The sequence below is a fragment of the Polistes fuscatus genome, unplaced genomic scaffold, assembly GCF_010416935.1.
Source record: "Polistes fuscatus isolate 324 unplaced genomic scaffold, CU_Pfus_HIC Scaffold5, whole genome shotgun sequence".
In the NCBI taxonomy this organism is placed as follows: Eukaryota; Metazoa; Arthropoda; class Insecta; order Hymenoptera; family Vespidae; genus Polistes; species Polistes fuscatus.
In genome coordinates, this window is record NW_025113129.1 from 7,808,314 (window position 1) to 7,834,702 (window position 26,389).

General features: G+C 31.9%; 1 protein-coding gene across 50 annotated transcripts in view; it reads right to left on the reverse strand.

Moving 5' to 3' along the window:
* Nucleotides 1-208: 208 nt before the first annotated feature.
* The window catches only part of LOC122522304 (calcium-activated potassium channel slowpoke), a 74,810-nt gene continuing 48,629 nt past the window's right edge, over nucleotides 209-26,389 (reverse strand). For 11 of the 50 annotated variants that reach the window (XM_043643252.1, XM_043643260.1, XM_043643253.1 and 8 more), the window contains exons 12-29: nucleotides 20,857-21,012; nucleotides 20,598-20,674; nucleotides 19,637-19,672; nucleotides 16,831-16,899; nucleotides 13,601-13,651; nucleotides 10,291-10,311; nucleotides 7,231-7,293; nucleotides 5,490-5,522; nucleotides 5,193-5,325; nucleotides 5,047-5,106; nucleotides 4,532-4,928; nucleotides 4,040-4,223; nucleotides 3,693-3,788; nucleotides 3,402-3,538; nucleotides 3,208-3,320; nucleotides 2,898-3,059; nucleotides 1,913-2,006; nucleotides 209-1,450 (exon numbers count right to left, since the gene is read on the reverse strand). In XM_043643252.1, the coding sequence (XP_043499187.1) occupies nucleotides 1,370-1,450; nucleotides 1,913-2,006; nucleotides 2,898-3,059; nucleotides 3,208-3,320; nucleotides 3,402-3,538; nucleotides 3,693-3,788; nucleotides 4,040-4,223; nucleotides 4,532-4,928; nucleotides 5,047-5,106; nucleotides 5,193-5,325; nucleotides 5,490-5,522; nucleotides 7,231-7,293; nucleotides 10,291-10,311; nucleotides 13,601-13,651; nucleotides 16,831-16,899; nucleotides 19,637-19,672; nucleotides 20,598-20,674; nucleotides 20,857-21,012 (1,963 nt within the window). In that variant the 3' untranslated portion in view covers nucleotides 209-1,369. The remainder of the gene's footprint in view (nucleotides 1,451-1,912; nucleotides 2,007-2,897; nucleotides 3,060-3,207; nucleotides 3,321-3,401; nucleotides 3,539-3,692; nucleotides 3,789-4,039; nucleotides 4,224-4,531; nucleotides 4,929-5,046; nucleotides 5,107-5,192; nucleotides 5,326-5,489; nucleotides 5,523-7,230; nucleotides 7,294-10,290; nucleotides 10,312-13,600; nucleotides 13,652-16,830; nucleotides 16,900-19,636; nucleotides 19,673-20,597; nucleotides 20,675-20,856; nucleotides 21,013-26,389) is intronic. The other 39 variants (XM_043643295.1, XM_043643249.1, XM_043643296.1 and 36 more) reach the window with 25 other exon arrangements.

Here is a 26,389-nt window from a genome sequence, read left to right on the forward strand (position 1 = left end):
GAAAGAGGTGATGCGAACGTGGGACAATTAAATTCCATTTAATTAGTCTCGACGAATCGCTTTCGAAATTTCCTCGTTTTTCCATTCTTTTTCTCATTTCTTTCATTTTCTCACTTTTCTCATCCTCCTCTTTGAGTCTTTTTTTTCTTATTTTACAAACGAAACACAACTATCATTCTCTCTCACTCTGTCTCTCTCTCTCTCTTTCTCTTATGTCTCGTCTCTCTTTAATTCTACGATAATTAACTAAATAATCTTCGAATGAATCACACGGAGGCGTTAATTTCTTATCCGCTCTTGCGTTGTTTTGTTTTTTTTTTCTTTATTTTGTTTTCTTCTTCTTCTTTTTCTTCTTTGCTCTCTCTTCTTTTGCTTTTTGTGTTTGATCACTGCAAATTATCAGACAGTAACGTTGGAGAAGGCTCTTTATTTTGTAGCTTCTCCATTATCCCGTTGTTTTGTTCTTGTTGTTGTTGTTTGTTTGCTTGCTTGCTTGCTTGCTTGATTGCACCTTAATTTTATTATACATATACGCTCTTCTCTCGAGCTTTCTTAATTATTGTATAGGGGCAATGGGAGGGGGTGACTCGATCACACATTTTGTCTCCGCGATAAGCCAATCAGTCCTTTGCGTTATTTTTTCTTTTTTTTTTTTTAAGTAGTTGTCCTTTTGCGGATAAGACAACTTCTTGATTCTTGAGAGCACCACGTGTAGCTACCCTCGGACCATGTTTCACCATGCCACTTCCAACATTCCTTGATTCTTCTTTTTTTTCTTTTTCTTCTTCCCTTCATCTTTCTATTTCATTTTTTTATCCCACTAGTTTAGACTCTTCCACTATTTTCCATCCACTCGATCCTCTTCTTCGTAAATACTACAAACTCTTATCCGTTCTTTTTTCGCCTTCACGTTCACGCGTTTGTTACACAGAATTTGTTATCGTCGAATAAAGGATACTAGGAAATTTTGTGAAGGATATACAGTTATGATAAAATAAAAAAGAGAAAAAAAAAAGAAAGAAAGAGAGAGAAAGAGAGAGAAAGAGAGAGAATAATAAAAAGAGAGAAATATAAAGATAGATAAATAGATAGGTCGAGAAAAATGAAATAAATAGACAAAGGCAAAAGGAAGGATTGCACAGGAAGAAAGGACGTCTTCGTAATTTGTTTTTCTTTTTTGCTTGTTCGTATTTTTTTCAATGGACGGGGCTCGCATAGGCTCGATGATGGACGCGTGATATTTCATCTCTTTTCTCGAACGACGAAGAAGACCGGAGGAGTTCAGGAATGATGGGCAGCATGATGACTTTAGACGCGTGAATTAGATGTAGGAATAAGGTCCGTCGGTGAGGGCGCTACACAGCAACAGTCAGGAGGCGTCATCCTTGCCACGGGCACCTCTGCTCGGCCTGTACTCTAGTCCTGGATCGAACTGCATCAGCACGAAAACCTGAAAAGTTTTAATTAATCCAATCACTCAATTATATTTCATCCTTTAAACCCAATACATGTTTAAAAATAATTATTTCAATAATTGGATAGATGTTTCTTAAAGAAGGATTTACGTTATAAATTGTAAACTTCATATGAGAGCCAGCAAATATTACGACAAGTGAAATCATTGTTAATGGCAACATAGGCTTTTTCTTTAAATACCCATTTAATTATTAAAAAGATATATACATAAATATGATAAAGATTTATGACATGTTCCGTGACGCATAGGTCGTATAAGTTCTACTTTAAACTTAAGGTTTAAGACACTCGAAATTATTTTGATTCATTTGCGATCTATGCGGTTTAAACGGAAGATTATCGAAAATAATTCTGATACAGAACGTATTAAAATGTTCTTTAAAAAATTTTTCAAATTATTATATAATATTTTAAATGAATTATGTCGCAAATATACCTGATCTGTGGGTAAGAGTGTGAAATCGTCCGGTGGATTTGTAATGACGTATCTTTTCGACGAAGCATCGCACGACGAACTTGTATCTCGAAACCTAAAAGATACGTTAATTCGTAAATTTCACTATTCTTGTACTCATAATCCTATGACATACACACATAAACACGCACTCACACGTTAGCTAAGCTAAACACAATGAACTTCACGAAATATTTTATCAAATCTTTTTAAATATATGCTACGACAAATTTATTAAAACAAAGTGTTAATTAAAGTTACGTTAAATTAATAACCAATCTCTCTATATATTTACTTGTGGAAAAAGTTAGTACATCTATCTTAAATCGAATTGAGATAAATTGAAATAAAATGATAAAATTGGAAATTAAAATAAGCTAACTATTGTAAGTTATTTTGTTAATAGCTAAGATTCTTTGGGATTAGACTAAAGCGTGTATATTTAATAAGCTAGAAAGCTTAATTTGTTAAACGTATGTTAATAAATCATATTTCGAAGGAATAAAATGGAAATCTTGAAGAAAGAAATAATAGAAATTATTAAAAAAGAAAAAAAAAAGAAATAAAAGAAAAGAAATATAATAAAACTAAAACTAAAACTAAAACTAAAACTAAAAAAGGAATAAACAACTAAACTAACAAAGCTGGTTTGGTTTTTTGCGACATTAAACTAAACGCTAAACAAATAGATGACAATAAAAAATGATAGGTATTTTTTGGATGAAAAAACTCACGATCATCGCTTTTTTTCTTGTGACGTAAAAACGGAAAACGCAAAACTGTGCGACAGAAAATGAAATAATCACGGAAGTAATTATTACAAGAATGATATACGATAAAAATGTCATAGACTTTGGTAGCGATATATAATAATATATAATGTAGCAGCAATCAGAAAGATCATTGTAAGCCAGAATACATAGATTATCCAATAAATACCATCGAGAGAGGGAAAAAATTCCGGTACCTGTACCTGTACAGACCAATGCACAGCATTCCATACGATTTTAATGCTGCGACAAAGAGGTCACCGTACTTGCCTCCTTCGCCGTACTGAGCTAATGGCCCATCGTACAATGCGATTTGACCGACTCGACATCGATCTCTATTAGCTAAACTGTCCGCAGTGCTATAAAATTAAATTCAACAAATATAGTCATTACCGTGTAAATTATTGTGCAATCTGAATAAAATTCGATTGGATATAATAATAAAATGATATAAGAATAAGGTTCTGATCCATACGTAAATGTTGTTGATCATAAATAATTGTTCACCTGTAACCCCCTCTCAAACCGGCACCTTCTGCCAGAATTAATTCCAATTCGGGCGTTGCTCCACCGGTTATCAAAGAACGGATCAGAGTAAGCGCATTTTGATTGAAGTACGTCTGTAATATTTACAAAAGAATGTTATTTGAAATAATATTTAGAATTATTATCGATTAAAATGATTCAATTTATTGATTTACCGTCGACATGAGCGAATCTAATACGCTCACAGCGAAAGCGGTACCACAAGCGAACGGTTGTGTGAGGTAGAGTTCCGTGTCTGGGTCATCATCATCATCCTGATCAAGGAACTGAACGTTGCTGTCGTTTACGAGTTCTATAAATACCACATGTATCGTTAGTATTGTAAATGATAGTAATTTAATTGGATGGTCTAGTTTATACTTTTTTTTTATTGAGTTCTGGCATACTGAAAAAGTGTCAATCATTTTAATTGTAGTTATTTTATTATTATTTGTATGCATTCATACCTGTGATCATTGGCACGTTGGCCCCGTAAACGGATCCTCGTCGCTGTAGAACAATCGGGCTGCCAACTGTGGTCAAATTACCTTGCTCATTATTTGCTGTAATTTTCACTCATGGTTTAATGATATCATTGATAACACACAAACGAGAATATGCAAACGAGAAACTTGTGTGCAAGTATACACGTATAGATATGTATATTATCGTAATTAACACGTCATCACGACCTAAATCAAATTGATAAGAATTTTCTAAAATAAAACTTTCCGTGAGTATTGATGTAGTTCAACGTGTTAACGAGATAATGTGTGAAGCGTAGGTAATAGAATTCTAAGCTCGAACAGCTTACCTTGACTTAACACGCCGATCGTGTCGTCGAACGTCATGGCCTTTATATTAAGGGATGCGAGGATGGCTTCCTTGTCGGCGAGGGTGGGGTCATCGTTGCTAGGCACTTTTGCCGACAGGATGCAACACATGTCGCATAGATTCACGTTTACTGCGCGCAAATCAGCTCTACTCAACGGTGAACCCTATAAATCAAAGAGTATTATCAGTATATAATTATTATTATAATATTCATAGAGCGACATGCAATACAAGGTGATCCAAATGTCGCTTAACCGAATTGAAAATTGATACATTTTTTTTAACAATACAGTAATTGAATATATTTATATGTTGAATTGAAAAAGAAAATATTGTAATTACTGATTTTTTGTTTTGTTTTTGTATTCTCGATAGAACAATTTTTGTGACGACGTGCATTTTTGAAGCAATTAACTTTACAAAGCATCGGACGGATCATCAGTTATTTAAATGTTTCTTTATATCGACTCACGTTCAACACCGATATTTTTGGTAGGTTCTGCAACATTTTCCATTCGCGGCGGATGTAGTCCACAGACCCAACTATCACTACGTGTTTAAGCTCGTGGTAATGGAAATTGGAAGCTCGTAATGGCATAACAAGGTTTCTCAAGCCGATAAGAGGCGAGTCGGGATCGGCAAACAGGCAGACAACGACGTGTCCATTTAGAACTGTCATAGCCGCCTGATTACGATCTAATATGCAGTCTTCGAGGTTACGGGATGGACTCCAATGGAACATGCCCGTTGAGTCGTATTTCATTTCGGTCTTCTCAAAGTCGAAATCTTTCGCCTGATCGTCGGCGATGCCAACTTGAAGACCACCGTTGTTGTTTACATTAGTGCCACCCGAGGCTCTACTCGTTGGCCTGAAAAATTAAAAACAAAAAATACAACCAGAATTAACAAGCTAGTATCAATTTTTTTTTAAATGAATATTGTGTTTCCTTTTGTTTTTATTAATTAATTTTATCGATAGCATCGTACATAAGTTTTTTCACTTCGTAGGCAAGATGGTAGCCGGCATACGCGGATTCTTCTTGCGATCTGAAAATTAATAAAACGATATTATTGTTAAAGATAAAAAAAGATGTCTTTTTTCTAAAAAAGGAGACTCTAATGTAAGTGAATACCTCTGATTATAAGGCTGATTGGGACTCGACAAACTATCATTCGTAGCTCGATTCACGTTCGGTTTCACTTTGTTCACTTGCTTCGTCGAATTCATCATAGTCATTCCGACAGAATTTCGATGATTCCTCATAGCTACAATAGATAAAACGTTAGGCATTTATGTTAAGTACAAACATATCTAAACAATCGAAATTGAGAATCGTATTCCATTTATCTGAAATTGACCACACATTTCAAGAAAAACAAAGAGAAAAAGAGAGAAAGTTCAGTATAATTAAAAAAAAATTAAAACTCACCGTTCGGATCTTCTCGTTCACGATTAATCTCACCTAAAATATATAAAATACAATTAATTTTTTTCACGATCAATGATCTAAGAGTGAACGATGATTGGCCGCATTAATGCCGGTGACGTATAAATAAATAACATATCTTTTAAATTCGCAAAATTTTGATAATATAATTTTACTTCTATTTCGATTTGTAGTATGTGCAAATTTTTGTTTATTTTCGCAAATAACCAGCATTAATGGGCCATTATAATTACACGATTATCACATTGTTCGCGATCTAACACCCCTCCCGTTTTTATTGCGCATATTACTTTCATGGATAAAAATCCTACAGAGCCCCATGCTTACAGGCGCGCATACCTCAGCCTAAACATGTAATTTATAATATATATATATATAGTTGTTAGTACGTGCCAGAAAAACCAACAAAAATAAATAGTACGGCCAATGTTCGAAGCCTGACATTTAAGTATTTCAATATTTACGAAGCAGCGTAGTAATTACACGTACGTCTTCTTCTAATTTATTTATTTATTTATTAATTTATTTTATTCCTCTTTTTCAAACTTTTACAAATAATTTCAACATTATTTTTACGAGAAGACGTACGTTTCTCTATCACAGCGAGCGATTAACAAAGTTTGACGTGTATGCACGTCCTTTCAATTTAAACATCGAATGTTTAATAATTTCGAGCGTATTGCGATAAGAATAAAAGAAGCGCACATACATGTAATATATGCGAATATATAATAACAATAATAATCAATATTAATAATCAATAATAAATAACCAATAATAATAATAATAATAATAATAATAATAATAATAATAATAATAATCAATAATAAATAACCAATAATAATAATAATAATAATAATAATAATAATAATAATAATAATAATAATAATAATATTAATAATATACGTACGTTTATAGTATGTATGTATGTGTGGATAAGTAAGGAAATCTTTCATAATTTTAAATAAATGCATTCGTCGATAGCTTAAGTGGAAATAATGAAGAAGTAATACACGACGAGTCTACAACACGAAGCGCTCTTCCATGCATTAAGAATATTACAAAGGAAATTAAAAAGAAAAGAATTGAAAAAAAAAAACAAAGAAATTAAAAACAAAACTCAAGGTAGAAATAAAAAATTCCTAACTAAAATCTTGTATCCTCCAGTGTCAGTCGGTTCGTGTATCGATGGAGATTGATTTCACCAGTAATGAACATATTCTGTTGTTTATTTGAAAAAGTCTCGGATAATATGAGGAATAAAAATATAAAAAAAAATGTTTAAAAAAAAACCAAGAATATCATACCTTAAGGAAGCTCTTAAGCACAATTACGAAACGTTGTACGTTCGATTGAAGATATTTGATTTTGCAAGAAGCCGCACACATCATTGTTACGATATCGTCAAATTAATTATTATTTGTAGGCAGAGCAATGAAAAATAACGAAAAAGCGATTCTCGTACGTCTCTTTTGTTAATTATTTTTTTTCTTTTCGGAGAAAGAGAAAATTTAGATAGATAGTTAGGTAGATAAAGACAGATAGAAAGAGAGAGAGAGAGAGACAGAGAGAGAGAGAGAGAAAGAAATAGACATTTTTTTTTCGACATCATGCTTCTCCGTTATTAATTATTTAAATGTAATATTTTTTTATCGCGCTCGTTGACGTTCGGAAAGGCAGTTTGCGAGACTGTAGCATGGATTTGATTGAGGTGTAACTGTACCTCTCAGGTGAACCATCTTGGGCAGTTCTGGCGGAGTGAATGTGGGGGGAGGATGGTGGTCGTCTGCAACAAACCACTACACATGTTAGCTACGCTAACTAATTAACTAACGCCTAAACTCGCTACTCTAGAGAACTAATCGCTAAATACATCGGAAACTATACTTGCAAACTTTCCTCCATTTCGCTCGAAAACTCACCCTTCGTTCCATTTAATTGAAAACACATATATACATATATACAATTGTATATACCTATATATGGTTGTACTGATTTCAAATCGATTAAAATATTATTTTATTTGGTACGACATTTAAGTGAGTTTTCAATCGAGGTTGCTACTAATTTCTACGTCACTTTTACTACTACTTCTACTACTACCACTACTATTATTTTGTTACTATTATTAACTACTGTGCTAATATATATTATTTACGAACACGAACATACATAAATATAGATAATCATAACTTAGGTTAACTATATTGCCAAAAACAGTTCGCATAAACAAGGACGAATAAGAAAAATTCATATCATTTTTTTTTCGTAATCGCAAATACAAAGGTTTTATTGTATTAATTATGCAAAGATTCGTGAAGATGCATAGTGGAATTAATTAACGAAAAAGAGAGAAAGAGACAGATAGATGGATAGATTGATAGGCAGATAGATAGATAAATAGATAGATAGATGGATAGGTAGATAAATAAGCAAAGGGAAAGTTTAAAAAAAAAATAAGGAAAGAGAGAGAGAGAGAGAGAGAGAAGAAAATTAGATAGATCTAAATCGTCCATGTTATACCAACATATTTCTTAAATACGCTCACAAGCTGTGCACTGTGCATTTTGGTACTTATCGCTTCTATCATGCATTGGCTGGCAAGCTGTATACCGTCAAGTATATTTGTATTTATGCTCGCATGCGAAATAAAATTTCATTTTTTTAGAAGTTGACAACGAAGATGTTCCACGATTATTTTTATTTTTATTATTATTTTATTTTTATTTTTATTATTTCAAACTTTCATCGTTCCTTATGGTTAGTTTTCTTATTTTTTAAATATTTTTTTCTCATATAGAATTTTCGAGAAAAATAGTACAAACAAGTTTCCGTGGCTTTTACTTTATTTATTTATTTATTTATTTATTTATGTATTTATTTAATTAATTAATTAATACCTTCGACGAGCATGCATCGAAGGAATACGTTGATTTTTTTAACACACTTTATTGGTTTAATTTTCTTTATCTTTTTCTTGGATATTATTACTTTTTTTTTCCTCCTCCTCCTCCTCCTCCTCCTTCACCTTTTCCTCTTCCTTGTCATCACAGTGCACGCGTTCGCGTTATTAAGTGCAAGACCTTTTTATGCACCCAAGGAAGGAATTGACGTGCAGAAAAGTAGACATTCGAGCAAAAGCTCTGTGTGTATGTTAGAGAAAAAGAGAGAATAAAAAAAGAGAGAGTGAGAGAGAGAAAGAGAAAGTGGGGGAGGCAGGATGGGGGTTGATAAAATCTTTGAAAAGAGTACTTGAAAAGTATACGCACAAACACATGAAGAGAGAGAGAGAGAGAGAGAGAGAGAAAGAGAAAGAAAGATAGATAGACAGGCAGACAGAGAGAGAGAAAAAGAGGCATTTGGAAAGATGGACAGACGGACGGAGACAGTTTGTATCGTGTGAGAAGCGGAATCAAAGGAGAAAAAGAAGAGTCGTTTTAGTCGTCGGGGGTTGCCGTGAAACTCTCGTCGTCGAAGTCGAGTGACGAATTATAATTATTGTCTCTTCTTTTTCTTTATTTTTTTTTTTTTCATTTTTATTTCTTTTTCTTCTTTTTTTTTGTTTTTTTTTCTTTTTGTTTTCAACTTGCTCGTTAATTCTTCGTTTTCTTTCTTCATGCTAATTTAAAAAAAAAATTTTTTTAAGTACGTGTATATTTATTTCTTGGTCGTAATTTTCCTTTTCTTTTGGTTACTTCTTTTTGCCATGATCGTTCCTACGCATGTACTACGTTTTCTGAGTCATGGTAAATTGGTAATATTTTTTTATATTAGCTGTATGCCAAGGAAGTTCCAAATCGTACACGTTTATCGGATTGAAATGATATTTCGTGATACATTATTTGTTGGTTTTTTCTTTGAAATTAAATATTTTGTTTAAATTGCAATTTGGAAATTTTATATTTGTTTAATTATTTTATTTACGACGATAAAATATTTTCTAATAAACGTGAGAAACGTGGAACTCAGTTTAGATTTAGCAATATAATAACAGCATTGCTCAATGTTACTTTGTGATTAGCTTTGTTTTAGCCTACTTCTCTATATCAATAGTGCTGCGTTTGTTATATTGTAATCTTTCTCGTTGAACATTGGCACGATCGCGCGCGTTCTGTGATTATATTATATATTTAAGTATCTATATATGTGTATGAATATATATATATATATATTTACAAATATATATGTATATAAGTATGGATGTATAAAGTGAACTCATAGAAGTATTCGTACCTGCTTCCACTGCAAATTTAAAATAATTGATATTTGCTTGTAATGCAAAGTTTCAAAATATTTATACACAGAAGTCCTATCTTAGGATTATTAAACTTTTAAGTTGATATAAATTTTGTTGTATAAGAAATATTTTATTATTATAAAAATTTAATTTTACTTAAATGATTATAAATTGATCTATAACAAGAGTATTTCCATCTTCATAAGATATAATAAAAATACAATGATTATTTTTTTGTAAGTAGTATACTTGGTTGACCCTCCTTTGCATCTTACAATACTTTTCAGACGATTGGGCCGGATTTCTTATCAGTTATATATAATTTTATTCCTTTTATAATCAAATGCTTTTTTGCAATAAAATTCATATCAATTTTAAAGTTTAATAATTTTAAGATAGGATTTCTGTGTATACAAATTTGGAAATATTTCATTATAAGAAAATATTGATTGTTTTAAATTGACTGATTGGGTACGAATACTCCTATGTGGCTCACTATATATTTAAATATTAAATATACTCCCGCTGAGAGACAATTTGACTTACTTGGGTACGAGTAGTCTTCACCTATGCGGGTAGATTGGAGGACGAGAAGAGAGTTTTCGAACAGATACAGATGCGAAGAGTTAGTTAGATTAATGATCACTATTTTTACATATGCTTATTATTGTTTCCTAGTATAGAGTTATTATCTGTGCTTGTGTTTCTTGTATAAATATGCATGTGTATTTATGTATGTAATACGTTTTGATTTAATGATAATGACGATGATGATGATTATTATGATAATGATGAGAGCACAAAGTTCGTAAAATCAGATCAAATCAAACAACATAAATGATTAATTACTATATTATGTTAATGAAGATACAAGTTTTGGAATCCTTTTTTTTTTGTTTTGTTTTGAACGATTTTACGAACGTTTTTATATTAAATAGTAACAGGTGTAATGGACTCTTACGAGGGAATGTATATTGTGAAAACGATGGATGGTACGTTTGTATAAGTGCATGTATGAGTCAGTCTCTGCGAGTACTTTGTGTGATCAGACGTACAGATAGATCACGTATGTTTACACACCTAGTACAAGGGAACACTCGTATCGGATATACCCTAGGTATATATTCTATGTACAACACGTATTTCCCTACTTTCGAATGGATTTAAAACGACATTGACAACGAGATAAGAAAGCTTTACTTTCAAACTTCCCTAACGTTTTTATCCCCACCTACTCTCCACTTCCTTTTTTGTATATTTTCATTTTTATTTGTATTTTTCTTTTATTTTTTTTATTTTAAATTGTCAAATTCCGTTATTTTTGGTCTGGTTCTTTTCCCTTTCAAACATTCACGTTGCCGGTGATATCTAATTTTTGATTGTATACCAACGTTAAGGAGCTTTTTAAGACTAATCGATTATGGTTTATTATGATCGATTTGTAATATTATATTTACACTGTTACAGAACACTCGTGCGCATATCGCGTAAAACACGTTCAAACTAACTGCAAATTTCTATCGATTCGTTCGAAAAGATATTCCATTGAGAATGTATAATTATATATGTACACCAAAGTTAGGATAATAGACAATTCCAAAAGATTACTACGTGACTATGATAAGTATTATATATAGTATAGTATAGTATAGTATAGTATAGTATAGTATAGTATAGTATATTATATAATGCAGCGAATATAGAGAATTTAACACACATGTAATAACACAATCAATGTTAACACATACGACAAAGGTCTAAATGAACGAAAAGAAAAAAGAAAATCAAGAAATCATTTTTTTTTTCGTTCGAAGAGCGTTCTGTAAAATGTCGAAAGCAATTAACGTACAATTCAATCTCGAGTTCTTTTAGGAGTTAATGATTATATTGATTAATTAACAACGATTAAATGCTACAAGAATTAAGAATAAAAAATAAAAGAAAATAATTACTTTGGGGCTTTGTTAACGGTCGTTGTCATTGTTTTAAGGAATTAGAGAGAAAAAGATAGATTAAGAGATAAATAGAACGATAACTAGATTTAGACAAAGAGAAAAAGAGAGATATACAAAAGAACTCTAACAAAAAGTAGATACGAATAAACAACTAACTGGTCTAAATATATATTTATAGATATATATGTTCTAAGCACACGTCGAATAATAATAATAATAATAATAATAATTATAATTATAAACATCAAATCGATCCAACGCGAATCTAATAAACGAATGATTAATATTAAATCCGTACACGTGTTTTGTATATACGTACATAATAAATAAATCTATGTATGTATAATAAATATATACCGATGAAATTTCATGATCCACTTTTACAACAATTAACCATCTTGAAACATTTACAAACCATTATAATATATAAAAACTACATTCATATAAAAAAAAGTACACATCGATGTATAATAAAATTAATAATAATAATCATTTCGATAGCAAAAAAAAGGAAAATATAGCATTACACCAATACAGGGCTCAAAAAAACACTAAACTGTATTCTACACTTGGTTCTGTCATATCGTTGCCATACTGAAAGATTATATTAAAATAGAGATAGAATATGAATAAATTAGCAGAACGAAGAAACAAACAAGGATAATTAATTTGAACTTTGCTCGAAACATCTTGTCAGTTCCTATTGTTGTAATTTATTTCATTTTTTAATCTAATTCTTTACAAGGTCGTTTCACTTCGTTGTGCTAATCGTTTCTCGTGTTGATTACACGTTAGCATCTTATTCCTTCGTTGACCGTTTCGTCGCTTATAAATTAGAAATGATGAAGAGAGTGAGTATGAGAGAGAGAGAGAGAGAGAGAAAGAGAAAAAGAGAGAGAGAGACAGATAGAAGAGAGATATAACTTGTGAGACGTAAGCCTTAACGAACGAATTAATCTGCATAATGGAAAGGTCAAGTTGAGTTGGTTGTTTACTCGTTCCACCATTTCGTATTTTTCCGTCGTTTCGTTAACGCCTACGATAAAACTAGCCTGTCTTTAGTGAAATCATCGATCGAAATTTGTATTCGAATGACAACGATCGTTACACTACGTTTGTGTGATTGTTTTCTAGAAATTACCATTCGAATCGAAGGATATGAAAAAAAAGAGAGGAAGAGAGAAAGAGATAGAGAGAGAGAGAGAGAGAGAGAGAGAGAGAAAGAGAGAGAAAGAGAGAGAGAGAGAGAGAGAGAGAGAGAAATCATTTTTCTATTGAAAGAAAGAATGTATGTATCTTTCGATTCAAATAGTATCAATCTATTTGATTGAAATCTATTTTTAATATAAAGTACGGTGACTAGTGAATTATTTAAATTTTCTTTCATTTAAATGAACTCTTTTTTGTTTTTATAATTTGTTCTAATTTTTATTAAATTATCTATAACTTTGATATCACACGTTTAATAAATTCACGCAAATACGCGTATAACTTGAGGATAATTTGTTAATAAAACTGTTCTCATACCAATTCTCGTAATATTAGTTAGTTAAACGAAGTGTTAACAGTTAGAGATGATTCAAGAGAATTATAAAGAAAAATAAAAAAATGTTCTAACAAAAGGATGACTTCATAGTGCAAAAAGTTAATTCCATTTGATTTCTGTTAGTTTAAACGAGTCCACGAATCACCGTTACATATATATTCCCGTCACGTTACTATCTGTAGAATTAATCGATCGGATATACATATGTGTATAATATATAGGTATCTGTAGATAAATGAAATTATAGATGATAGAGAGAAAGGAAGAAAGAAAGATAGATAGATAGATAGATAGATAGAGAAAGTGAGAGAGAGAGAGAGAGAAAGAGAGACAATCTATATTGGGGGATACATACTTGCTCTTCCGACCATTTGAACAGCTCGCACGCCTTTCCGGAATGTGGCCACTGCCCGGAGGGAGGAGAACCAGAGCTGTTAGTTGTCACACCAAAATAATGTCAACCTATATACGAGGTTTACAATGCGTGAAGGGAAATCCGAGGGTCTAAAGATCGACGTGTGTCGCTGTCGGTATAAATTGAAAAAAAAAAAAAAAAAACAAAAACACACACACGAAGGAATAAAAATCTAAATCTATCGTACTAAATCAATATTCTCGATAATAAAATTTCAATATCGAATATAATAATAATTGCTTCGAGATTAATTGAAAGTACGATCGATTTTAGTTTTCTTCCACGTGGACGTTCGATGTAGATTAAACAATATATCGATATCGGCATTGTCATCTAAATTAAAAAATTAATTCTTTTTGTTGTTCTCTTATATAGACCACTTATTATACCGTCAGAGATATGCGAAGAAAGAACATTTGGCATTTCGTTTAAAATACATGTGCACAGTTAATTTCTACGAAAAGTGATGGAACTGGGTGATCTCTGTTGTACGTACAAATATTATTATTCGTAAACATTTAAATTGCTTGCTCTCTCAGCGGATAAAATGGCCCTTTCTAGTTTGCTAGATATTCAGACCACGTAAGACGAAGTTACGCAAATGAGGAAATTGTTGGATAAGGTTAAAAGGGCGGGGGGTGAGTGGTTAGGGGTTGTTTGACACAAATAACACAGGCATGACGAGCCGACTGATTTCTTCTACTGAAAGTATGGATTAATAATTAAAAGAAATATTGTAATCGTTGCTAACTTTCTTAAAAGTGACTTGTATTCTTTACGAATCGAGTTGGTAAAGAGCTCTCAAAGGGTATACAAACTCTTCTCGTTTGAATCTCGAGTCAAAGAAGTAGTACGGACTAAGTAGACACCTGAGAGTCGACCACTTAAGGAACCTTCATCAATGCTTGTCAGTTACGATTGAAAAGACCAACAGAGATTAGAACGGTGTGTGTGTGTCGATGTTATGATTTATTATTGTTTTTGTCATAATTGCTAGATGATTTTTAATGTTGATGCTGTTATACGATTAAATATGTGTGTCGATGTGCTCATGTATTATAATAATACACGTCGTAGGTATATTTATGTACTACTTTATATTATGCTGATCCATTGAGAATGTTTCGTATTTCTAATACAAAAAGTATTAGTATTAGATATTTTTCAAAGTGGGTGTGTTTGATAAACCCTGGGCATCGATAATGTATTTCGAAAAATCTCGTCTTTTATTTTTTTCATCTTTAATAAGGACCATAAGATTATTCTTGCTTGAGAAGAAAATAATAATAGTAATAAGAAGAAAAAGAATATGAAGAAGAAGAAGAAGAAGAAGAAGAAGAAGAATAAAAATAGGTTACAGAGTTGCACGACGATGAGAGATCGTCATCTAAAGGCCTTTGTGTGTCAGAGTTTTATGAACGTGTCTCAAGTCAAGGTTAATGGATGCTTCTAATTTTACATACATACATACATACATACATACATACATACATACATACATACATACATACATACATACGTACATACATACATACTACCAATACATATTACATAGGATACACTTGGGAACTATGAGGATAAGATCGCAATTAACCATCATAATTTGTTAAATGGTTGCTCGTACACACATCGCGCTGGTAAATAAGTCGTTATGAGGGTCCTATCAAAGTTTATATAGATAAAAAGAGAGAGAGAGAAAAGAGTGGGATGGATAATCGATAGATTTTATGACTCGCTTGTTACAACAAAAACGATCGTATATTGGCAACGCCTTGGTCAGAGCTGATTTGCTAAAGTCTATTAACAATTAATACGCTGTTATTGCGATTTACGTAAATACATATAACATTATAAAGTATAAATATACTATAATTTTGTTGAGAGAAGAACATTATAATATAAACGATTAGAGTTAGAATAGGAAAGCTTAGAAATGCATGTACATTAGAATGAACGCCGATTCGAGTATTCGCTTTTGAATTTCTTTTCTTTTCCTTTATTTTTCTTTTTATGTATAATATAAAAAGAAAGTATGATCGAATCGGCGTGGCCAAAGCTGCGACAAAGGTCAGCTGGGAAAAGAAGGGGAAAAAATAAAAAAATATAAAGAAGAAAATTTTGTAGGACGCACAACAATTAGCGTGAGTGTTATCAGAAATTCGTGTTAACTTATTGTTATAGTTTATATTGAACGATTAGAATGAAATCAGCCGATTGAATTAATTCGGCGAAAGCACACCGAAGCGACGATTAATTACAACAATTAATAGCAAGCCTGTAAATGTAAGGAAACAAAACAAATTGAAAAAAAAAATAAAAATAATATAACAAAACGAATTAACCAAATAGTAAAACTAAAAAAACGAGCAAACACTTTTCGTCGATCAGTGATACGTCGCAGGCACTAACAATATGTGTAAACACAGAGAGAGAAAAAGAGAAAGATAGAGTAAGAAAGAGAATCATCAAGATGTTCGAAGTAACAACGTGCTTTAGCATGAAATAATTTGCGCTTTCTTTTTATATTTTGTTGCAGATGAATCTAACATAAGCGAACTTTTTTTTAGTTGTCTCTCACGCGTCATTAACCGACTCGTTTTAATTAATCTAAAACATTTTAAATTTGAATAAAATGAAAAAGAGAAAAACAATAGCGATTGTGATGTTTCGAAGATACTCGAGACACTGCTATACTAATAGCTCTTGCAAAAGCCGAATAAATCATACATTACGAATTGAAATGTATCTCAAGTAACGAAGTAACGGAACAAATTCTTACAGATAAGATGAGGTAAACGATTATTACTTCATCTTGTCTGGAATTGTTTTTTTCTTTATAATGACACATACAAAAACTTTGTGTGCGAATTCAATCATTTTTGGTGAAGGTGAAACGAAGAGAAAGAGAGAGAGTAAGAGAGAGAGAGAGAGAGAGAGATAGACATAGAAAGAAAAGTTAAGGAACGTGAAGAAATTAGGTATAATGATTTATAGGAACAACAAAAATAATTTGTCAAAATAATTTAACAATTGAAATCTGTTGATCAATACAATAATTATAATTATTATTATTATTGTGTTATTTTAATTCTGACAAATTATATTTTTTGAATAGGATAATTGTAAGGATTGGAAAAGGGGAAACAAGAGGTTGGTAGAAACAGGCGTACCATCTAAGTAACTGCTGTAGGCAGTGTTTCCCTTCACCATGCCAGTCTGCATCATCATCATCCCCACATCTGGAAAAATTCAGCGATCGACCCGGAGGCGGGTTCGTAAATAGAGATCAAGAAATAGAGACAAAAAGAGGGATTGAGGCTGTGTGCATCTAGGAGAATATTATTTAAACATATAGACAATCATTAGATCTTTACGAAAATCAATAAAGATATGTGCGTACGAGAAGACGAGAACACGCTAAAGGTAGAAAGATACAAAAGTAGAAATGAGTAAACTTCTAAAAAGCTTCGAATTAGTATACTTACAATTAGATTAGACGGAAAAAAGAAAGTAAGAAAAAGATAGAAAGAGAGAGAGAGAGATAGTGAGAAGTAGATCAACCGAAAAAGTTAGTAAATTTTAATAAAAAAGAAAAGCTTTTGAGAAGTTTATACTTTGAACATTTAGGATCAGATATATTTTATGACAACGACGGTTGGAATACTTTCTTGACGATTACGCTGTCAAAAGGGATTTTTAAAAAAGAAAAGAACGAATGAAAAAAAACAATCGAAAAACTATATATGAGCAGAGATAATCGTTAAACGTTGAAAAATGAACGATAGGAATTACAAGTTCGACGATTACCTTCGACGTTCTCTCATATTCTCTTCGAGTCTTTCGATACCTGGAATAATATAATTAACTGAAACCTTAGGAGTTAGTTGACCGATAGTTTAACGAAAATCGTCGCATTGCCCAGGGTTTAGGACAACGTTTAAGTGTTCAATGTGAATTGTGTGATCTTCGTAAACAGATTGTTATACTTAACGATCTTAATTAAATACAACGATACGATGTCCGATTACATTTTTAATCGATTTAGATTTATTATCAATAAAGAGTAGGGGTTGTGGCAATTAGGGTGAGAATTCCTGTCCATTCGTTGAATCGAAAATATCCTGTTACGTGTACTTAAAATGTACGTGATGTGTGTGAGAATGCGTGCATGTGAAATTCGAGTATTTCAATTTTCGTTCCTCTTTCTCTTTAAAAACATCCTTTAGTGAGATTCATTGGCATGATTGCAACCGACGACGACGTAATATTGTTAGAATTTTATAAAAAACCACAGTATTTTCAGAGATATAATTATTTTTCGATCTCGCGCGCAATACGAAATCGAATTTGACTTTTTATCGGCGAATTTCGCTCGATTTAGAGTAGGGTAGATTAAGATGAGACAGAGAGATAGAGAGATAGAAATAGATAGACAGAAAAAGATAGTTAGAAATAGAGAGAAAGAAATACAGTAAGAGAATGAGAGAAAAAGAGGAGAGAGAGAGAGAGAGAGATACAAAGTGGGGGTGGGGAGAGAGAGATGAAGGAAAAAGTTAAGAGAAATGGAAATAAGGATGTAGAAATGAAAAAGAGAAGGAAAAGAAATACGAAATAGAGAAAGATAGATAGGGAAAGAGAGAGAGAGAGAAAGAGAAAATGTGATGAAGAGAAAAAATAGAGATTGTAGATTGCAGAGGATATAACTGTTAACAGTAACATTACGTGAAGCTATCATACCGTAGTAAGTATGAATACCAAGTAAGTGCCAAATCCATACCAAGTAAGGCGTTAAAGAAAACCGTATCGGGTACTATAGTCATGCATGCAAAACTGAACGAACGAGAAGAGCACACACTATAGTGCAGGCTAATTTTTTCAGTGGGATAGTCAGGTGGTCATGCCAGGCCAGCTGACAAATGTATTAGAGAATCACGTGTCACTTGTGTCGTATATACCGATTAATTTATTATGATCTTAGAATTATTTATTAGAAAAATTAATCGAACGATCGATCATTGCGTTCGTTCGACACATTTCTTTTTTTATTTTATTTTTTAAACAAATTTTCAACCCCGAAGAATTATAACGATAAAAAGTTAAACGTTTGTGTGTATTTGTAGAATACGGATTAAAAAATTTAATACTCATCGTAAGACAATATTATTGCATTGCTTTCTTCATCGTCGGTCGTGGTCATTGTCGTCGTCGTCGTCATTGTAGTCATCATTGTTACAGTCATTGTCCTCGTTCGACAGCGATTAAAAAATTATTGCTTCGATTTGCATACTTCTTTCTCCTTTTATTTTTTTTTTTCTCACGTAATAAAATTTTGCTCATTGTCACACACACACGCACGCACGCAAATTTCAGTGGCTAGTTAGAAATTTAGAAGCATACGCATTCTCGTGGGGCACAGATAGGAAAATGTACAGAGAGAGATAGATAGATAGATAGATAGATATATAGATAGATAGATAGATAGATAGATAGATAGATAGATAGATAGATAGATATAGATACAGAAGATAACAAAAAATAGTAACAGAAAGAGAGAGAGAGAGAGAAAGAGATAGAGGCAGGGGGGGAGGTAGTAACAAGAAGAAGACAGAGAAAGAGCGAGAGAAAGAGAAACGGGAAACTTGCAGGTAGTATGCCATATACAGATAGACATTTCAAACAGAAGGTTGTAAAAACGCAGGTAGAAAATAGAGACAAATAGATACAGAGAAAAAGATATAGCATAGTCAGGATAGTGATACAGCAGAGAAGAAAAAGAAGAAGAAGAATAACGATCTTTTGGCCAGTATAGTGTAAAACAATAGGAGAGTAAGAAAGAAATCTTTTGCAGAAAAGGGTAGAAGAGGGTCAAAGAAGAAGATAACGACGAAATGAACAAAAAAGAAATTAAACAATTGTTAGACGACAGGGTGAAAGAATGTCTATTATCAGACCAAGCGAGCGTGTGTAAGACGTTACCTAAGTCCCGGCCCCAGGAGCGCTGCTGCTGCCCCACTAAATCATATATGATAAATAAAGTGGTCATAATTATGTCACTCGGTTAATCGTCGCAGTTATTACTGAAACGTCTCTTAATAGTACAAACATAATAGATTATTAAATATAAAGGATGGATCTCTCGTTTTGAGGGTTGATTGTTAGAGAAAAAAAGACAGATAAAGAGATAGAGAGAGAGAGAAAGAAAGAGAAAGAGAAGGAGAGAAAGAGAGGGAAGCACGAGAAAGAGCAAGAGAGAAAGAAAGAGAGAGACAGACAGAGATAGAAGGTTTAGTAATATAGAAAAGAATATTAATTAGTTGGGTGAAGAAAGCATATTGCGCAGTGTATATCGGATCGTACACAATATTCTAATTGTAAGTCGATTTAAAATCGGTTTTTGTCTAAGCAGGTATTTCTATATATCTCTAAATAAAATATATATATGAATCAGGCGCTAGTTTCTCGATGAGAGAAATAAAATATAATTTGTGGAAGAAATATCATTTGATATTTTATCGTTAGAAATATTAAATATAATAATGGTAATATTAATACTTATAATAATAAGAATAATAAGAATAATAATAGTAATGACGATGATGAAAATAATAATAATAATAACAAGAAGAAGAAATAGGGCCGATTTAAGGCTCGCTTTTTGCCTTTCGACGTTCTTTTTTTTTATGCACCCTTCTAAATGTTATTATATATTACCTCGTGCACAGACACTCGTATCGTTATCGTATTATCGCGTTATGCACTCGGTATCTCTGTCAAAAACGATCCGAATTGAATTAGTTGGCAGAAGATTTGATAAAGATTCATTATTTTTTTTTTGTCTTTGTTAAAATTTAAAGAAAGTATTATTTTTTTCTTGCATTTAGTATGATTGGTATATACTTGAATTATAGATAATAGATCAATGACTGGAAAGACTTACAGTTTTTGCACTTGCATTTCTTGATTAGTGTCTCGTCTTTAATTTCATCGTGGCATGCTTTGCAATAGAACCACGCCCTGAAAATTAAAACAAGAGAGAGAGAGAAGATTAATTTATCGATTTTCTTGTGTTAAATAATTTTTCTTGTTAGTTTATCTATATCAATAATTTGTCTTTTATACTTTCTTTCTTGGATAAAAAAAGAATCGTCCTTTAAATTAATTTTCGAAAGGACATTATTATTTTGGTAAAAACTTACCGCTTGACTTCGTCCGCGGATTGAGCGATAAAGAATCCCTGAGTATTTGCAGCGATTTTGGCACCACGTGGATTGATCGAGATTTTACTGTCGACACCTCCTTCGCCCTTGATCTCAATCGCCAACAGGAGCAGCTTCAGTTTCGTGAAGCACAACCTATGATACGTTTACGCGTAATATTTGTCCAGATTTTTGTTTTTCATCCAATAAAACACGTTACAAACAAAACAACTATAAAGATATATGTGTATGTCTAATCTATCGCAAAACATCGACTAAACGATTACTTGCGAACGATATTATATTTATGCGATTAGGTTATAGGTAAAAGCAAAAGGTTCTCTACGAGGTGGCTGCGTTGCGTTCCTCGAGATTGTTCGATAGAAAATCGAAGAAAAATATTATATTTCTTTTTGTGGAAAAAAAAAATAACTCTTGTTTTACTAAACTACTACAAAATTATTCTTTTTAAGAGCCACCTCGTAGATTACGTGCCACTTATACTGAACACAATGAAAATGCACTCGTCGACTTTAAATAAATGATTCGTAAATAACACGGAAAAGCGTAAGAGAGAAAGAGAGAGAGAGAGAGACGATCGATGCAAGCGAGTCCCAGTTTCACGATTTCTATGTACGTAATGCATGTATGTGTGTGTATATGTATACGTGTATATACCTACTTAAGTCTGAAAAAGAAGAAAGAGAAAGCAATTAAAAGGATGACTCGCATAGCATCGATCGTTACTGTCATTTCGTTGTAATAATGAAAGGATAGTGAAACTTTCGTTGGTATCATCGATTTTTTTTTTTTTTTACAAAATCGAAATCGAGATCATCGTGTTCCTGTGATAAAATAAAAAATAGAAAAAAAATTATAAAGGAAGTGAAGACACATTTTTTTTCCAACGAGTTTCAATATCCGTACGACGATCACATTCGAAAGACTTTTTTTAATTACGTTCTGAGTAGAATCACTCGACTATCGATAGGGAGTCTCATACATCGTATAGACGTCTACTGGATCACAAATTTTCTCGAAAAACAAGTCTACATCTAGATGTCAGTGGTACACAAATTGTGAATCTTCTTAATCTTCAGATAATTTTTGACAATTTTCATAAATTATATTCATCAAAATTATAATATCATTCAAAAAATAAGCACGTGAGAAATCTTCATGAATTTTCTATATCGAAATAATCACATATATATTTGAAGTATAAATTATTTTATTATTATTATTATTATTATTATACTTTCTCTCTTATATTCACTGATATGAGATGAAAAAAAAATGTTAAATAAGGATTTTGACATTTTCATGAATCTTATGCATAAAAATAATCTCATTTGAAAGGAATGAATTGTCTTTTTTGTTTTCTTTCGAAATTAAAAACTGAGAAATATTTTTAATAATACCATCTTTACGTTCGCGCAAAAAATGTAAGACTCGGGTGAAATTTCAGTCAATAAAAAATGACACGATGACAATTATAAATAATTTGCGCACCACTGGTCTAGACTCTCAATCCCTTCGTGATTAAAGTCGAGTCAACCCTTTTCTCTGTCACGTATGTATGTACGTATATGTATGTATGTATGTATGTATGTATGTATGTATGCATGTATGCATGTAGTATGTACTAGTTTCTCACATAAAACGCTACGACTTGCCATTATACCGAAACGAGCATAGATAACAACTCGGAGATCGTAAAAAAGAATGAAAGAGTAACGTCGTACTGTATACAGCGCGTCACTGTAAAAGAAAACGTAATTGCTCGTTAAAGAATTAAAGCGAGTCGTGCGAACGAAAAGTGCGAAAAATCAACAAAGTATACATATATCACGTAGCCATGTATCTGAGTAAGTATATATACTTTGTATGTATGAGATTTATACGAATGAATGAATGAATGAATGAATGAATGAATGAATGAACTAATGAATGTATGAATATATACACACGTATTACGTAAGTTTAAAAGAAAGAAAAGAAACGAAAAATTTTAAGAAAAACGAAATAGAAGAAATGAAAAAGAAAAGTAGAGCCCATTACAGAGAAGGTCGCTTATTATGACTTTTAAATATGCATGAAGATATATATTTTTGTTTTTTATCTTCGTGTCTTAAAACACGCATTGTAGATGATCTAATAAGAAAAAGAGAACATTTTTTACTCAAATGCGAATTAGTACTCTGTAATGTGTCCTCGGGTAAATATAGTAAGAGAGAAAAAAGAAAGAGAGATAAAGAAAAAGATAAAAAGAGAGAAAGAGAGAGAAAGAGAGAAAGAGAGAGAGAGAGAGAGAGAGAGAGAGAGAGAGAAGGTGAAGAGAAGCATTCGTCATGCAAAAAACGGGGGTGGTAAGCCGCGTAAATGACATTCTTGCGAAAGCGCCATGCGAGCGAATTGAAGAAGGGGTGAGTGGTGAGGAAAGGGGGATGCAGACTACAGGAACAATTAGGAACATCGAACAACTACGACAATGGAATCGTCATGCGAACGTATAACGAAGGATGTGCTGATATTCGTGCTACTAGTGTTACTACTATTACAACTACTACTACCACTGCTAGTAGTGATGGTGGTGGTGGTGGTGGTGGTGGTGTCGCGTTTCTAATCTACGCTACTACTTCCTAATATCACGCTTGAGAAACTCCAGAGAAACTGCTACTGTATGCGAGGCGAACTCGTCTCAACGTGTAAAATGTTATTAATCATATAGAAGTAAGTACGTAATGCTAAATTAACGAGTAAGCGTAGAAATAAATAAATAAAGAAATCAAAAAAACTATCTTACATTGTAATTATAATACATAGGAGTGACAGACTAGTTCATTTATTTATATCTGTGCCGTGATTATATGCTACAATTATTTCAACGTTTCACACTAATTTGCCAAGTTGTGTCATGGTATATAATTAATTTATTTATTTATATATATATATATATATATATATATATATATATATATATATATATATATAGAGAGAGAGAGAGGGAGAGAGAGAGAGAAAGATAAAGATAAAAATAGATAGATAAAGAGAGAGAGAGAGAAAAAGAGAGAGAGAGAGAGAGAGAGAGCAATAGAAAGAGAACAATACAGTAATAATAATAATGAATCGTAAAATCGAATTAAGAATATAGCGAGTCAGAGTATGGGGTAATACAGGACGAGTAATCTTAGGTCGATTGTAAACGGTGGTTAGGTTGGTGATTGCTGTTGTTTCTTTTGGATGGTTGTGTGGAGAGCTAAAAGTTTATCTTTACGAAGAAAAAAATATACGACTTTTGATATGCCCAAAGTATGTATAGATAAAACAAAGCTACTACGTCTGGATAGAGAAATGAATTTTCTTATGTTAGATAAGAAAGAATAGTAATGCATACGAATGTCGTAGATCCATAACAATCGTTCGGCCATTGTCGAAACAAATGTTAGGATAGAATTTTATTTTTCCATCCTATATAAATCTAGATAGAAATGTTTTTCTCGTATTCTGATATCGAATAGATCCGTAGAACATAAAACGTAGTAGATATGCGTTTACTATAAGTGCCGTTTATTAAATCATATAAATTTTTTTTCACGTTTGTTCTTTTTTTTTATTTAACGACAATAATAAATTTGTCGCAATACTAATGTTATATTAGGATTAGCATGCTCGTTTCGTGCGAATTCTCCTTTCTCGCAGTACTCCGAGTCTCGATGCAAATCATTCTCGATGATCTAAGCGTAACACATCGCATTCGCCATCTAAATCTGTCCTTCTAAATTCTACGTAATTAGTTTATAGAAATCTGATCGAAAAACGTGAGAAAGGAAACGAGACTTTCGAATATACATTTTTTTGTACATCTTAATTTGATTTACTTTAACTTATTTTTCCTCTTTTTTCCTTTTCTTTTTCTTCCGATATATTTCTCTAATTATTCTAATTATTTCCTTTATCACATCTCGAAGAATAATCAAATGAAATTCAGGTGTCGAGGCTCTCGTGATTATATATAGGCGCGAATAATAATTAGAATAATAATAAATTCCATAATCCATTCGATGCACGTCACAACGAAAAGTTTCTTTTATGATATTCTCTACATACATAGTAAACAGCAGCTTGCATGCTCGTATCAAAAGAAGAAAAAGAAGAAGAAGAAGAAGAAAAAGAAGAAGAAGAATGTTCGCATTCGTTAACAAAAAAATATTAAATAGTAATGTTACATTAAAATATAAAAGACACACATGCCTTTTAGAAAAAAAATATAAAATTAAATTAAAAAAAAAATATATATATATATATAAAAATCAAATTCATTACTAATTCAAATATGTCGCTAAACGTATGCCATAAAAAATAGGATAACTAAAATATACACTCTTATATGTATATATTATTCAGGTATATATATATATATATACATATATATATATATAAAATTTAAAAAGAAAAATATTTTGTACGTGAAAACTCTGCCGTGTTTTGTCTTGTCTATTCGGGGATCGTACTTTCCTATTTGGAAAAAAAGGAAGAGAATGTACAAAAAAAAAAATAAAGAAGAAATAACAACTCACTAATTACTACGATCTCATTTCTCAAAATACTTCGTGCCGTGAAAAAATGTAATCGCCTAAGCAAAATACGATATACAATAAATACTAGAATTTTTTTCACGAACGATTACGTAGATTCCATGAGATGACGTTATTTATGAAATCTAATTGATTAGCACACGGTATTTGTTCTAGATAAACAAATTAATCGTCGATAAGATATCCAAATGGAATCTATGTTCTCATCCATATCTAATTCTACTGATCGAAATTAGATTACAAAAACAAAACAAAAAAACAAAAAGATAAGAGAAAAAGAGAGAGATGAATGTGCAAATTCTTAATAAAAGGAACAAAAATTCCCCTTAAAAAAGAAAATCAAAAGGAAAGAAATTTAAAATTCGAAAAGAGAATGACCGGGGCATTTATTTAAGTAGACGAAAAAAACGAGAAACAGGCCTAAAGGCATACCCAAGGAAAAAAGATAAATAAAAACTAAACACAAAACAATTATAAAAAAGAAAAAAAAACAAAAGAAAAGGATAGAGAGACAAAATGCATCTACATAAAAATCAATAGGAAAATATCATAGATAGAGATAGTGAGAAAGAAAGAAAGAGAGAAAGAGTGAGAGATAAAGTTAAAGATAAAGAGAAAGAGAAAAAGAGAGAGATAGAAAGATAGATAGATAGATAGATAGAGAGAGAGAAAGAGAGTGAGAGAGAGAGAAAAAAAGGAAGAGAAAAGTAAAAAACAAAAAAAAAGATAAAAAACGTTTGTAAGAGTTCACTCGTGAATCAAAAGGGCCGAGGTGAAGGCCCGCGCAGGCAACACAGGTACGCTAATTTAAATGAGAACGTTTGTTGATCCAAGGAAACAAAAAATAACTTCCCTCTCGTTCAAATATGCTCTGGGACGATAAAACAAGCTTCATGAGAGAGAGAGAGAGAGAGAAAGAGAGAAAATATCGAAGA